Source organism: Carassius gibelio, chromosome B24 (assembly GCF_023724105.1).
Source record: "Carassius gibelio isolate Cgi1373 ecotype wild population from Czech Republic chromosome B24, carGib1.2-hapl.c, whole genome shotgun sequence".
Lineage (NCBI taxonomy): Eukaryota > Metazoa > Chordata > Actinopteri > Cypriniformes > Cyprinidae > Carassius > Carassius gibelio.
The window spans coordinates 1,504,131-1,518,975 of record NC_068419.1 but is presented as its reverse complement, the minus strand read 5'-3'; the positions used below and the strand labels follow the sequence as shown (position 1 = coordinate 1,518,975).

The 14,845-nt window shown below is 32.7% G+C and overlaps 1 protein-coding gene across 2 annotated transcripts in view; it reads left to right on the top strand.

Moving 5' to 3' along the window:
- scn5lab (sodium channel, voltage gated, type V-like, alpha b) overlaps positions 1-14,845 on the top strand; it is a 131,912-nt gene that overhangs the window by 91,045 nt on the left and 26,022 nt on the right. For both annotated transcript variants that reach the window (XM_052596544.1, XM_052596543.1), the window contains 2 exons: positions 4,423-4,863; positions 14,558-14,678. In XM_052596544.1, the coding sequence (XP_052452504.1) occupies positions 4,423-4,863; positions 14,558-14,678 (562 nt within the window). The remainder of the gene's footprint in view (positions 1-4,422; positions 4,864-14,557; positions 14,679-14,845) is intronic.

Below are 14,845 nucleotides of genomic sequence, written 5' to 3'. Positions count from 1 at the left end.
AGACTTTACTGTGTAATTTATTGATTCATATTCAGCATAATGCGGCTAAAAATAACAGTACTTGTACAAAAGCTTGAGGTCAGCAAAGCAATGTTAAAGAAATAAACATTTTTATTCAGCAATGATGCATTAGTGTTATTTTGAGATACTGTTATAGTTTTCTTCAGGGTTATAACTTACTTTATTTCAGCTATTTGCCAAGGCAAATTAGCACAAAAAACTGAGAAAAACATGAAAAATATTTCTGAAACTAAAATGAATAAAAATTTAAAATATTAATAAAAAGCTATACTAAAATAACCCTGTTTTTTATTAATATTTTTATTTTTGCATTTTCTGTATTCGTTTTAATTTTACTTGAAGTTTTCTTTTTTATTAATTTAGTTTTATTCATTTATTCAGTACATTAAGCTAAACTAAATAGAAATTTGTAGAAATTTTTCTCGAGCAGTAAATCATCATATTTTCATGATTTCTGAAGATCATGTGACACTGGAGACTGGAGGAATGATGCTGAAAATACAGCTGTGCATCACAGAAATAAATTACACTTTATTATATAATCACATAGAAAACATTAATTTTAAACTATAAAACTATATCCCATTTTTAACACCATTTCTGAACAAATTAATGCAGGAGAGCTCTCACTGTTCCCAAACATCCAGATTAGAGTATTTTAAGAGTGCGGTGACAGATGTGCGTCAGTAAACACAGCCAGAGGGAAGGTGATCCGATCTCTCTCCTAATGCAAACATCACTGTTATAGTCATGCATAAATGCAGTATTTCTTTGTGAAGCACAATGTGCATTGAGTACAGAATCAGTGCAGTCGAACCCCACGCACTCTTTGCAAGCGTCTACAGCAGCAATTTAGCAATATGTCATGTTTACAAGAGCTGATGTTAATTTAGTCTCTAATTAACCTTTGAGCAGCGCAGCCCGCCGTCGCTCTGATATTTGCGACTCTGAAGTGAGTTTTGCACCAGGGCTACAGCAGCAGCGGCGGCTCTCGGGAACAATGCCACGCCGTGTGACTGAACATGTGACCTCACAACTCGCCTTTGTGCAGGTGACCGAAACAATGTGCTGCTATGGCAACATTTGTGGCCCTCAGACAGCCGACAGGGCAGCTGCACGCTCCCAATCAGACTCTCTCTCATGTGCATTTGAGTTTTCACATGGGGATGTTGTTATATTTTGTTTTTATGACATTGTGATTTAGCTTAATCACTCGTGGGTTTTAGTTTACTTATTGTGGCTCAACTCTTGGTTTTAGCATTTTATTTCATGCATTATTTACATTGCCTCGATGGTATGCATTTTTATTTTGTTTTATGCAATTAAACACTTGGCATTTATATAATTTCTGCAGTGTATGACTTACATTGCATTGAAGATATACTTTAGAATTTTTATTTATTTATGCATTTTAATTTTGTTATTAATTTCATGCATTAAAATGCATTAGATTTTTATACTGTCTTTGCAGTGTATATCATATATTGCATTGAAGATATATATAAATATATATATATATATATATATATATATATATTTTTTTTTTTTTCTTTTTTTTCATACAATTAAATATTACACTTTAATATTGTATCTTACATTGCATTGAAGATACACAGTTTTATTTTATTTAATGCATTCATATACTACACATTTATATTATTTCTGCATTGTATGACTTACATTGCATTGAAGATATACTTTTGCATTTTTTTTATTAATGCATTCAAATACTAGATTTATATATTATTTTTCACATTACATTGATATGCATTTTTATTTTATTATTATTTTCATGCATTCAAATGCACTAGATTTTTATACTGTCTTTGCAGTGTATGGCATATATTGCATTGAAGATTTTATATATATATATATATATATATATATATATATATATATATATATATATATATATATATATATATATATATATATATATATAATTTTTTCATACAATTAAATATTACACTTTAATATTTAATGTTTTATTTTATTTAATGCATTCATATACTACACATTTATATTATTTCTTCAGTGTGTGACTTACATTATACTGAAGATTTCATGCATTCAACTGAAGATATACTTTGTCAATTTGATTTGATGCAATTGAATACTAGGCTTTTGTAATATTTCCTACACTATATTGGAAATATCTATCTATCTAATACTAGACTTTTATTTTCTATATTGCATTGAAGATGTACTTTTCTAATGATTTTATTGATGCATTTAAATAGTGGGTTTGTTTTTATTATTTCTTACATTGCATTGAACATATACATCAAGCTCAGAAATATTTTATTGGGTAGAAATAGCTTTTTGTCAAAAACAAAGAATTTTAACTGGTAATAAAATAATAAATCAAGAAGAACGATTTAATTTGTTGTTACTTTATTTCACTATTTTAGTAGATTTTATCTATTCATTTGAACACATTAAACATTAGAAGACATGTTTTTAATTGTCATTATGCTAAATTAGAAAAGCTAAAAATGAAAATTTACTGAAATCATATTTCATATACTGCATATATCAAGTGTGTGTGTGTGTGTGTGTGTGTGTGTGTGTGTGTGTGTGTGTGTGTGTGCTTGTGTTTTGCTTCAGAAAATGGCACTGATGTTAATATTATTAGCTTGACATTTCTGTGAAAACTGTTTTGTAAGCTCTGTTTTGTGAGAAATTTTGTGCAACTGCAGGGAAAGGGATTCCGAGCGTCAGACGTTTAATAATTTTGATTGGCTTCTTTCATTCATGAACTGCAGCCGAACAATTATTGGCAGGAAATTGCAGCCACTCACGACGCTCGAGTTGATTATCAGAGTGTGTGTGTAATCAAACACACACACACACACACACAGTCCATTGAGCGAGGCCTGTCGCCCCCCTCGGAGTGTGTAGGTGGTAGATGTGACATTTAAAACCAGTTCCACATCTCACCTGCTGTTTACAGGCCTCAAAGTGACAAAACCTCCCCGTGTCACAGAACATGAGACCTTTACACGAGAACTGCAGCCGGACTCAGACGCATCTGAAATGAGACGCTTATTCTGAGCAGCTATAGAGCTCGACTGCCTTCACGCAGAGGCACAGAAGAATAAAGTCATGCTGCGGTGCCTTGAGAACTAGTGTCATCGTTTACTCAGTCAACGCTCTTTCTGCTGCGCCGCACAAAACACCTGACGCCGTTCACTTTCACAGCGTGAAGGTGTGCTCTGACACGATGCTGTCAGACTCATGAAAGCTGCACAAAAGCATCATAGTTTAAAGAACATTAGTGCACGAGTTTTGTGCAGAATGACGGCGTCTGCTTACTGGAAACATTCATTGCACTGTAACTGTGCTCGAAAAAAAATGGCCTTTTTGGCGTGATGATGAAAGTCATTTGGGTTTTGAAATTGTTTCTTTGACAGACTAATTGGTTCTCGCCGTGTGAGGTCATTTCCATACCTGGAAAATTAAAATATGATGGAAGGTGTAGAACGTTCATTTATTAGAATTACAGGATCTAGTTATTTGATGTTATTTTATCTTATTTTATTATTTATTCAATTGCAACTCCTTGTTTCTGTAAATACAAAGTTAGAAAATAAGCAAATTTGTTATTAATTAAATTAAAATGTTAATTAAAAATAACACAAAACAAGCTAAAATAGTAGTTTTATTTTAATTTTCCATTGCAGCTGTAATTTCTATGTGAGTATACACACACACACACACACACACACACACAGAAATAAGTGATAAAATAAGTTTTTCTACATTTTTAATTTTCCTTAAAAACTGTATATATATATATACATATACACACACACACTGAATTATTTTTTTTATTGAATGAACAAAATTGTGATGTCAATCAATTTATTTTAGGTACTGTACATTTAAACAAACAAATTTAGTTGACTAACTTTTAAAAAAAGTTTTTTTTTTATGTAGCTAAAATAAATTGTTTGTAACCACTTACCTTAAAAAAATTTAGTAAATTCATTAAAAAAAAATGCAATATATGCAATGCAAAATAAAATAAAATTTTAAACACTTTTTAACTTGTTATTTTTTATCTAGTAAAAATTGTTATTGCTGTGGATTAAAGAAAATATTATAAACTAGGAAAGTCATAGAAATGTATTGGTAGTCAAAAGTGTAAGTCAGTCATTGGAATCATCCAATTAAATTATAATTGTTGTATTTAATTGTTTTAACATATTTCCATTTTTAGTTCCTGTAAATTAAAAGATTGAAACTGAGCAGCTTTTTCACTTTAGCAGAAGCTTTGTCATGCATCAGAAACATTTTAAGAAAAGCAGGTAGAAGAGCTGCTGGTTTGAGGATTTGCAGATATTGAGTGTTTTCTCGACAGCTCTTCTCTGAGTGCTGTGTTTCTTCTTCTCTCCTCAGGTCTTAAACCTCTTCTTGGCGTTGCTCTTGAGCTCCTTCAGCGCAGACAACCTCTCGGCTCCGGACGAGGACGGCGAAATGAACAACCTGCAGATCGCCATCGCTCGCATCCAGCGTGGGATGCTGTGGCTCCGGCTGGCGCTCTGCGACTTCTTCAACGGGAACTTCAAGCGTCGCCGGCAGAAGGCCAAGGAGGCCAAAGCCATGCTGAAGCTGAAGAGACTGAGCCAGCAGACGCACTGGGCCGAGGGCAATGGGACGGCCGTCATCGAGCGCAGCGGAGAGGACGACAGCTACATGACCAACCCCAGCCTCACCATCAGCGTTCCCATCGCTCCCGGAGAGTCCGACCTGGAGTTCCCCGAGGAAGAGGATGAAGAGGAGGAGGAAGAAGAAGAGGTCAGCGAGAGCGAGGAGGAGGAGCGAGAGGAGATCAAACCGGTGAGTGAAAGAAACTAAACCATGCACACTTATGATATTAGCAGTATGGCGTATTCTCGATTTTATCGTGATATCACATTATGATCCACGCAAAATTAACTTTGTTTTGGGCCGTTATGCTTTGGCACCAATGTTGGGTAAGTTACTCTAAAAAAGCACTTAATTACTAGTTACTAATTACATCTTCAATAGTGTAATTAGATTACATTTCGAATTACTCTCTCCGAAAAGAAAATTACTTTTCTAGTACTCCCAAATGATTAATCGCGATTAATCGCATCCAAAATAAAAGATTTGTTTATATAATACATATATATGTGTGCTGTGTATATTATTATGTATGTATAAAAACAAACACATGCATCATATATATTGAAAATATTTACATTCATATATTTATATTCATATAAATTATATCATATATGAGACACAACTGCAGTCATAAGTCAGTTTTTGAAACCTGAATAAATCAAAGTAAATAGGTCCCAAAATAGGACCCTGGGGAACCCCTTTAGAAATATCAAGATATTTATAATATACAGTTATTAAAGTAACTTTTTAAAATTGTGATGTATACATCATCTGAAGCTGAATAAATGATCTCTCCATTGATGTGTGGTTTGTTCGGAGGACAATATTTGTCTGAGATACAACTATTAGAAAATCTGGAATCTGAGGGAGCAAAAAAATCCAAATATTGAGAAAATCATCTTTAAAGTTTTTCAAATGAATTCTTAGCAATGCATATTACTAATCAATAATTAGGTTTTGATATATTTACGGTAGGAAGTTTACTAAATATCTTCTTGGAACATGATCTTTACTTAATATCCTAATGATTTTTGGCATAAAAGTAAAATCTATAATTAAAGTAAAAAATCGAATCTATAATTAAAGTAAAATCTATAATCAATGTATTTTTTTTTATATTGTTACAAATACACACCAAAGACTTAAGACTGCTTTTGTGGACACATTTAAATATATTTAAAACACAAAAGTAACATATTTTCCTTAAATATATACATGCATGGTTGTGTATTAATATATACATAATAAATATACACAACAAAAAATACCCTAATGACCGATTTTGTGGTGCAGGATCTCAAATGTGATTAAATACATAAATGATATTAGTCTAATCTAACATATTTAATTATTGCAATTTTGTATAATATTTAGAGTTGGCATTTGGCTGTTTGCATGCATTTTGAGGAATAATTGAGTAATACTGATTCTGTTTTTGAGCAGATGCTTGAATTCTCTCAACATGGCAACACTAGAGCTGTCAGTCAAGACAAAGGAAACAAAGTAACTGGTGCTACTAAATTTAAAAAGAAGTCCTTCTTAATTAAAATGTAATGTGTTACTTAACTAGTTACTTTAAAAAGTAATTTTATTACATAACTTAGTTACTTGAAATGCACGATCCCCAGCACTGTTGAGGACATGGGTGTCCGGCTGGCCTCCGATCAGCCTCGTCCGCTCTTGTTAGCGTCTTCTGTTCGTCTGGCTCTGTTCCTCCAGGCCGTGCGTCTCTGTCTCTTCACCCGGTCAGACAAGGTTGAGTGCACAGAGACTAATAAGTAGCTCTCAGACGAATGTGAAGCACAGTTTTGAACGCCCACGCGCAACTGCTATTTTCTCCTGCGTCTTCATCCGGAGATGTTTTTCCTTCATGCATGCCGTGTTCTCGCCGCATGTCACTGACAGATTTATTTGTGTTTCATGTGTACATGAGAACATATTGGCCAGACTGAGTAAAAGGCTTGAGGTTAAATCCACTGAAACACAGCCTGAGTGTGTGTGTGTGTGTGTGTGTGTGTGTGTGTGTGTGTGTGTGTGTGTGTGTGTGTGTGTGTGTGTGTGTGTGTGAAATCAACAGATGCACATAAACTTATGAGTTATTAGGAAAGACTTTGCATGAAATTCAAATACATATGTACTGTATGTCTGTGTGAGTTTGCATGTGAATATATAAATGTATGTATGTATGTACCGTATGTTTGTGATTGTAAATATAGTATTTATTTCTATATTTTATTTTTTTTATATTTGTAAATAGTTATAATTTTTTTATATTTACATTTTTAATATTCATATTTTTAATATTTTAATACTTTATATATTTCATATCAAATATAAAAAATATTTTATATTTTATATAAATATTAAATTATTATATTATATATTTTATATTAATAATATTATTATTTGTAAAATTATATATGATTTTATATTTTAATATTTCTGTTTTGAAGGTTTAGCCATTTAGTTGTATTTTTAATTATTTATTTATTTATTTATTGTTTATTTATATATATATATATATATATATATATATATATAATTTGTATTTTTTGTATTTACTTTATTTTATTTTTTTACACAGAAAATATATATATATATATATATAGTTTTTTGTATTTTCATTTTAATTGTAGTTTAAGTATTTTTTTTTTAATGTCTTTTGTTTCCATTTATTTATTTATTTTTTAAGATATTTTAGTGAATCTTGTTTTTGGCAGCCATGGCTGGAATAAAAAAGGGTTATTTCTTTCACATTTATTTATTTTTATTTTTTTCATTGAACAATTATTTTATTTTCAGTTAAAAGAACAAAAAAGCCAGTTCAGTTAATAACCCCAGTGTTGTTTGCGGTCGGTCTCAAACCACTGAAAGCATGACGAACTCTTCAACAGCGAGACTATTATTAATTGCCAGATCAATTAGACTCGGAGGCATTCAGACTGAAAGTGTGTGTGATAAGAGCTTCTCTCTGAATGACTGGAATCCTCTCTCTGTTAGAAATAAATCTAGTAGTCGTGCACCTGTGATGAAGCAGTTTCTTTTCCATCTCTTTAATCTTTCACTACACCTGTTCTGCCTCATTCTTTTATCTTTTCGTTTAGCTGTTCTTTTATCTGGCGTTGCACCTGTCCTCTCTCGCTCGATCTTCTGCTGTCTTTTCTCTCATATCTCTTGTCATTTTCCCTCTAGGCACAGATTATTTGGGCTTCCCCCGAATCACAAACACACTGTAAAGCTTGATAATAGTCCAGAACTTTTCCTGTCTTATTAAATCATCAAGGATGTGGGAAGCACAAGACGCTGTTTGTTCAGAACAGCTTCTATTTCTGGTGTCATTAATAAGAGGTGATTTGTATATGAATATGGGTGTAAGAGTGACACAAACGCCCCCGAGACTTAAATTATACTGTAATTTTGCATTTCCTCAAGATTAGCATTTTCATTTCATAGCTCTGAGCTCTTACTGTATGACAACTACTGACGCATTTGTGCCTGGTGTTATTTCTTTGGGAATTTAACAAGGAATTTATTATTATATATTATAATATATTATATATTATTTATTTAATTAATTAATTAAATTATGTATTTATATAATTAAAAATATTTATTTTCATAATAATATTTATCTGATTATTTATTCATAGTAATACTAATATTAATACTGTGTATGTTTGTTACATTTACATTACATTTATTAGATTAGACTAGATAGGTTGATATTAATTTATCAACTGATACTAATATACATTATTTATTTATTTTGACATATTAATAATAATATACATATATTTAAGTATCTTAGGTGTACTAATATTTATTTGTTTTGTTTTTTGTGTTATAAAAATATGTATATGGCTCTTAATTATATGGATTTTAATTATGCATATGTTTATTAATATTTATTTATGTATTTATTTATAGGTATAAAAATGCTGATATACATTTGTTTATTTTTACATATACTAATATTAATCTACATTTGTGTGCTTGTTTATAGACACACAAATATAAGTAATTATTTGTTTATTCTGTGATTAATATAATAATACTAATATACGTTTATTCAATTATTTTATAGATATATGTTTATTTATATTATTTTATACATATTTTTTATTATTTATAGCTATAATAATATTAATTTATTTATTTATTTATTTTGGCATACTAATACTAATATATATTTTTAAGTATCTTATGTATACTTATATTTATTTGTTTATTTTATTGTTATTAAAAAATTATAATATACATTTTTAAATATTAAGTATTAAATACTAATATTTATTTATTTACCATAATACAAATACAATAATAATTTATTTAATATTGATAAGTATACTAATATTTATTTATTTATTGATAGATTTATTTATAAATATGTGACGTGTGCTTCAGTCGTTGTTGTGCTTTCGTGCGGTTGGTTTTCGCAGTGCTGTAATGTCAGAGCGTCGCCGCTGGGCTCCGAGTCGACAGGATCACACCTGAATCACTGAACACAGCAGACAGACAAACACAAGCAGACACACATGACCCAACATCACCATCACACACATCACATCAAACCTGAGCGCTCTGCGTTCACCTGAAGAACCTCACCGCTTCAAGTTAACCACCGTAATGAATACATTTTGACTCAAATGTTGCTGCTGAAGCTTGAGTTGTTATATATCTAGAAACAGTATCACACGAGTGCTGATTGTGTCACAAATATAACAAGTATAAATGTGATTTTATACAACAGTTCAGTTAATCTGAAGTTGATATTGTGTTATATTTTAAACAAAATATTATGTTTTGCTTAATTTTAATTAAGTTAGAGTGTCTTGGTGTGTCTCTTTTTGTCTCTGCGTGTCTGTCTCTGTCTCGCTTTGTCTCAGTGTCTCAGTGTGTCTCTTTTGTCTCTGTGTCTCTCAGTGTCTCTGTCTGTATCTGTGTGTCTCTGCATGTTTATGTGTGTCTCAGTGTGTTTGTGTGTCTGAGTGTCTCTGTCTCTTTGTGTCTCGGCATGTCTCAGTTAGTCTCTGCGTGTCTCTCTGGCTCAGTGTATATCTGAATATCTCTGTGTCTCTTTGTGTCTGAGTGTATGTTTGTCTCAGTGTGTCTCTGAGTGGCTTGGTGTGTCTCTTTTGTCTCTGTAAATCTGTGTCTCTGCATGTCTCAGTCTCTATGTGTCTCTCTCTGTCTCAGTGTGTGTGTCTCTTTGTTAAGGAGTGTCTGTTTGTCTCAGTGTGTCTTTGCATATCTATGTCTCAGTGTGTCTCTGGGCGTCTTGGTGTGTCTCTTTTGTCTCTGTGTGTCTCATTGTCTCTGTCTGTATCCGTGTGTCTCTGCATGTTTCCATGTGTCTCAGCGTGTCTGAGTGTCTCTGTCTCTATGTGTCTCTGCTTTTCTCTCTGCTTGTCTCTCTCTGTCTCAGTGTGTATCTGAATATCTCTGTGTCTCTTTGTGTCTGTTTGTCTCAGTGTGTCTCTGGGCGTCTTGGTGTGTCTCTTTTGTCTCTGTGTGTCTCTCTGTCTCTGTCTGTATCTTTGTGTCTCTGCATGTTTCCATGTGTCTCAGCGTGTCTGAGTGTCTCTGTCTCTATGTGTCTCTGCTTTTCTCTCTGCTTGTCTCTCTCTGTCTCAGTGTGTATCTGAATATCTCTGTGTCTCTTTGTGTCTGTTTGTCTCAGTGTGTCTCTGAGTGTCTTGGTGTGTCCCTTTTTGTTTCTGTGTGTCTCTGCACATTTTTTGTGTCTTAGTGTGTCTGTGTGTGTCTCCGTGTCTCTGTCTGTGTCTGTGTGTCTGTGCATTTTTCCATGTGTCTCAGTGTGTTTGTTTGTCTGAATGTCCCTGTCTCTATGTGTCTCTGCATGTCTCAGTCAGTCTCTCTGTGTCTCTCTCTGTCTCAGTGTGTGTGTCTCTTTGTTAAGGAGTGTCTGTTTGTCTCATCGTGTCCCTGCATGTCTTTGTCTCAGTGTCTTGGTGTGTCTCTTTTGTCTCTGTGTGTCTCAGTGTCTCTGTCTGTATATGTGTGCCTCTGCATGTTTATGTGTGTCTCAGTGTCTCTGTGTGTCTGAGTGTCTCTGTCCCTATGTGTCTCGGCATGTCTCTCTCTGTCTTAGTGTATCTGAATATCTCTGTGTGTCTCTTTGTGTCCCTGCAAGTCTTTGTCTCAGTGTCTTGGTGTGTCGCCTTATGTCTCTGTGTGTCTGCATGTTTCTGCGTGTCTGAGTGTGTTTGTGTGTCTGAGTGTCTCTATCTGTCTCTGCATGTCTCAGACTGTCTCATTGTTTCTCACTGTCTTTGTGTCTCTGTTTGTTTCTAAGTGTCTCTTGTTTGTCTCTGTACACATCTGTTTCAGAATGTCTCTGTGTGTTTGTATGTATCTCTGTCTGACTTTGAGTGTATCTGCATGTCTCTGTGCATCTCTGTATATCTCTGTGTGTCTCTAAGTTTCTCAGAGTGTGTGTCTCGGTGCATCTCTGTGGATCTGGTGATTCTTCAAATAAGACCCAAGCTCATTCTGAGAAACGCTTATAGTTCAAACTCTGATGACCCATAATTTGCCAGATTTAGACGCATTTGTTCTTCTGCTCGCTTGCACATTGCTCTACTTGTGCCAGGTGTGATTCTCGATTTAGACTTTTTGATGGTTTAGACATTTATTGTGCAGCCCTATAAACAAAATAATTGCATTTTAAGCCGCATTCACAGAAAAAGTGCTTTTAGATTTTTTCCCCAAACCATACAACCCTAATAGAAACTGCATGACGATGTTTTCATCTTGTGTTCATCAGTACTGCTCAGACAGACAGACGACACTCAGTCAGACAGATCTGATCTCAGGTTTGTCCAGTAATAATGCGGTATGGATGTGTCCTACATCCTGGCTCTAATGGCATCATGTGATTTGATTGTGTTATTGATGTGGTTCTGTGTGACTTACGGACGACGGCTCTCGGCAGGTGGATATGAAGTGTTGGGATTCGGTTTTTATTGATGCTCGTTCGCCTCAGTCTCAGTCGAATCAGCGCGATTAGACAGCCGCTTCGCTGATGGCACTCAAACGGCTCTGATTTCATTAGATTCCAGCACCGAATGCCACATCCAGGCTCTCGCAGGCCTGCGGGAGGTTATTTATAGGGCTTTTGTGACCGGTTTGCAGTGCTGGGATTCCTTGCACGCCGGCGAGAACCACATGCAAACTTGAGTTTGCGTGCAAGACAAACAAAGCTGCACACTAATAGGCCGTCATGCTTTCTGACATGGACAAAATGCAGCGATATTGATGATGTAATGCTGAGCTCATTACCTGTTTGCTGAGTGCTCAGAAAAAAAACGGATCATATTTCAATTCAATCTCATCAGATCATACAATAGCAGAGAAAAAAACGCTGATAAGTCTATGTGGTTAAAGATTGGAGGTTGGATGTTAAAATCTGATGTTAAGTGAGAATGGATGCTAAATTAGGTTAAACTGATACAGGCCATTATCACATATCTGCTTTTGTCTTCTTCTTTACTTGACTTTTTTTTTTTTAGGGAAAAAATCCTGGAAATGCCCAGCGCTGCAATTCCCAGAAGATTGTTAGCCTAAATAGATTCTAAAGAAAAAAACAGGTCATATTTCACCTTAAAATCCAGATAAATCATTGCATTATATTTTATTTGGCCCAAAGAAAAAGAAGCATACATTTTTGTTGCATTGTAAAATTATTTTTATGACAACTAGCACATAAAAATGTAACACTAAACACTAAAAACGTTTAATATTTTAAACTTTTTTTTTAGTTCAGCAGAAATTAAAATATGTAAATTATTTCAAGATAAAACATAGCTTTCTATTCTGCACAGATAATATGAAGCCTATTTTTATAGTAATTAATTTTTATGACAATTACAATTTGCATGACAATCAAGCACATTTTACAACCAAAAAGTGATCTTAATTAGTCCTTTGCATTTTTTCTTCTAAAAAAGTTAACAAATTAACAACAAAAATGTGTGATTTTTTTTTTTTTATAGTAAAAAATCTGACGGCAATTTTTCATTTAATTTAGCATAAATTAAGACATTAAAAGTATTTATGTTAATGTATATTTAAGGATTCTAAGTATCAAAGGAAATAATGTGTAAAAAAATAAAAAAGTTGTATGAATTTTGCCAAAAAAATTGCTGAAAATATTTATTTATTTATTTTATTTTTTATATTATTTTATCTTATTTCATTTTTATTTTAAAATGTTACCTGGACATGCTCAGTCAATATTTTTGATTGATTTTTCTTGAAGGGAAAGACATTTTTAATGCATATTCTTTGTCCGTTTCAGAAGTAACTAGCATGTAATCCTTGCAGTTTAATAGACATGAACTACAACTACAATACACTTGTTCCTTTCTATTGTGTGGAACAATAGAGCAGTAGTGAGGCATGCATTCATTGTGTGGTCTTTTTATCGTCCTGTGGAAGCTGTGGGCCGGTCTGGTGTTAAATTTCATTGGACACCCACATCACACACACACACACTCAGCGCTCCACTTAGCACGAGCTTCCTCTCATTTAAAGAGACGTGATGATGGACTGAGTGTGTCACAGTTTGACAAGGAAACGAAAGTCGCACCTGGAGACACGCTAACCTCTGAATACCAGAATAAATCACAGCCACGCTGAACCGACTGGAATTAGACACACACACACACACACACACACACACACAAGCAATGTTTTCAACACTGACAAATTCTGCATTCACAATATAAACCTCTGACCACATGACACACAATAAGGTTTCAGCATTGTCTTGTATTGACCATCATTTTGAAGAACTAGATTTTGTTTGATTCATAGAGATACTAATACTAATTTACATATTGTATGTAAAGGCTTATGGATTTATTTTTATGTATAGATATACTAACACATTTGTTTATTGTTTGTATAATATCTAAAACTTGTAAGATTTTTATAATTAATAATTATTATATATTATTTAAATATTGATATTACTAATTTACAATTTCTTAGTTTTTTTATTTTTTATATTATATTATTATCATTATTATTATTATTATAGACATACTAATATACATTATGTACATATGTTCATGTATTTATAGACATACTAATACAATTGTTTATTATTTATTTATTATAATTGTTATAATATTTTAATTATTTATACTTAATAATTATTTTTATAAGTCTTATTTATAAAAAAATAATAAAACTAGTTAACATTTTCTGGTAAATCTCTCTGAATCACAATGTTAGATTCTAAAGAAAAAAAAACAGGTCATATTTCACCAGATAAATCATTGCATTATATTTTATTTGGCCCAAAGAAAAAGAAGCATTCATTTTTTGTTGCATTGTAAAATTATTTTTATGACAACTAGCACATAAAAATGTAACACTAAACACTAAAAACGTTTAATATTTTAAACTTTTTTTTTAGTTCAGCAGAAATTAAAATATGTAAATTATTTCAAGATAAAACATAGCTTTCTATTCTGCACAAATAATATGAAGCCTATTTTTATAGTAATTAATTTTTATGACAATTACAATTTGCATGACAATCAAGCACATTTTACAACCAAAAAGTGATGTTAATTAGTCTTTTTGCATTTTTTCTTCTAAAAAAGTTAACAAATTAACAACAAAAATGAGTGATTTTTGTTATAATATTTTAATTATTTATACTTAATAATTATTTTATAAGTCTTATTTATAGAAAATAATAAAACTAGTTAACATTTTCTGGTAAATCTCTCTGAATCACAATGTTGTTTTGTTTTTGTTTTTAAAATCTCAGGAGTCCAGTAAGTGACTGGAAAGGTGAAATGTGTGATTTCATTGGTCAGGAGATCTGATTGGTTCTCTTGGTTTTCAGAGAGACGACGCCAGCCTATCAGAGGGCAGCACGATCGACCTCAGGAAACCCGGCGAGGAGGAAGATGAATACTCTGAGACAGCCGAAGAAGCCATGGATCCGGAAAACTGCTTTCCTGATTGTGCGTAAAACAACATATTTAAGTCACAGCTGCGGTATTTACTCAGACGATCAGTAACAGCTTGATTCATTCACAAATCACACAGCACTAATCATGCAAAAATCACATTCTTTTTCTCCATCATTTCCATCTAAACACATTATTTATTAATTTTTTTGCCAAATAGC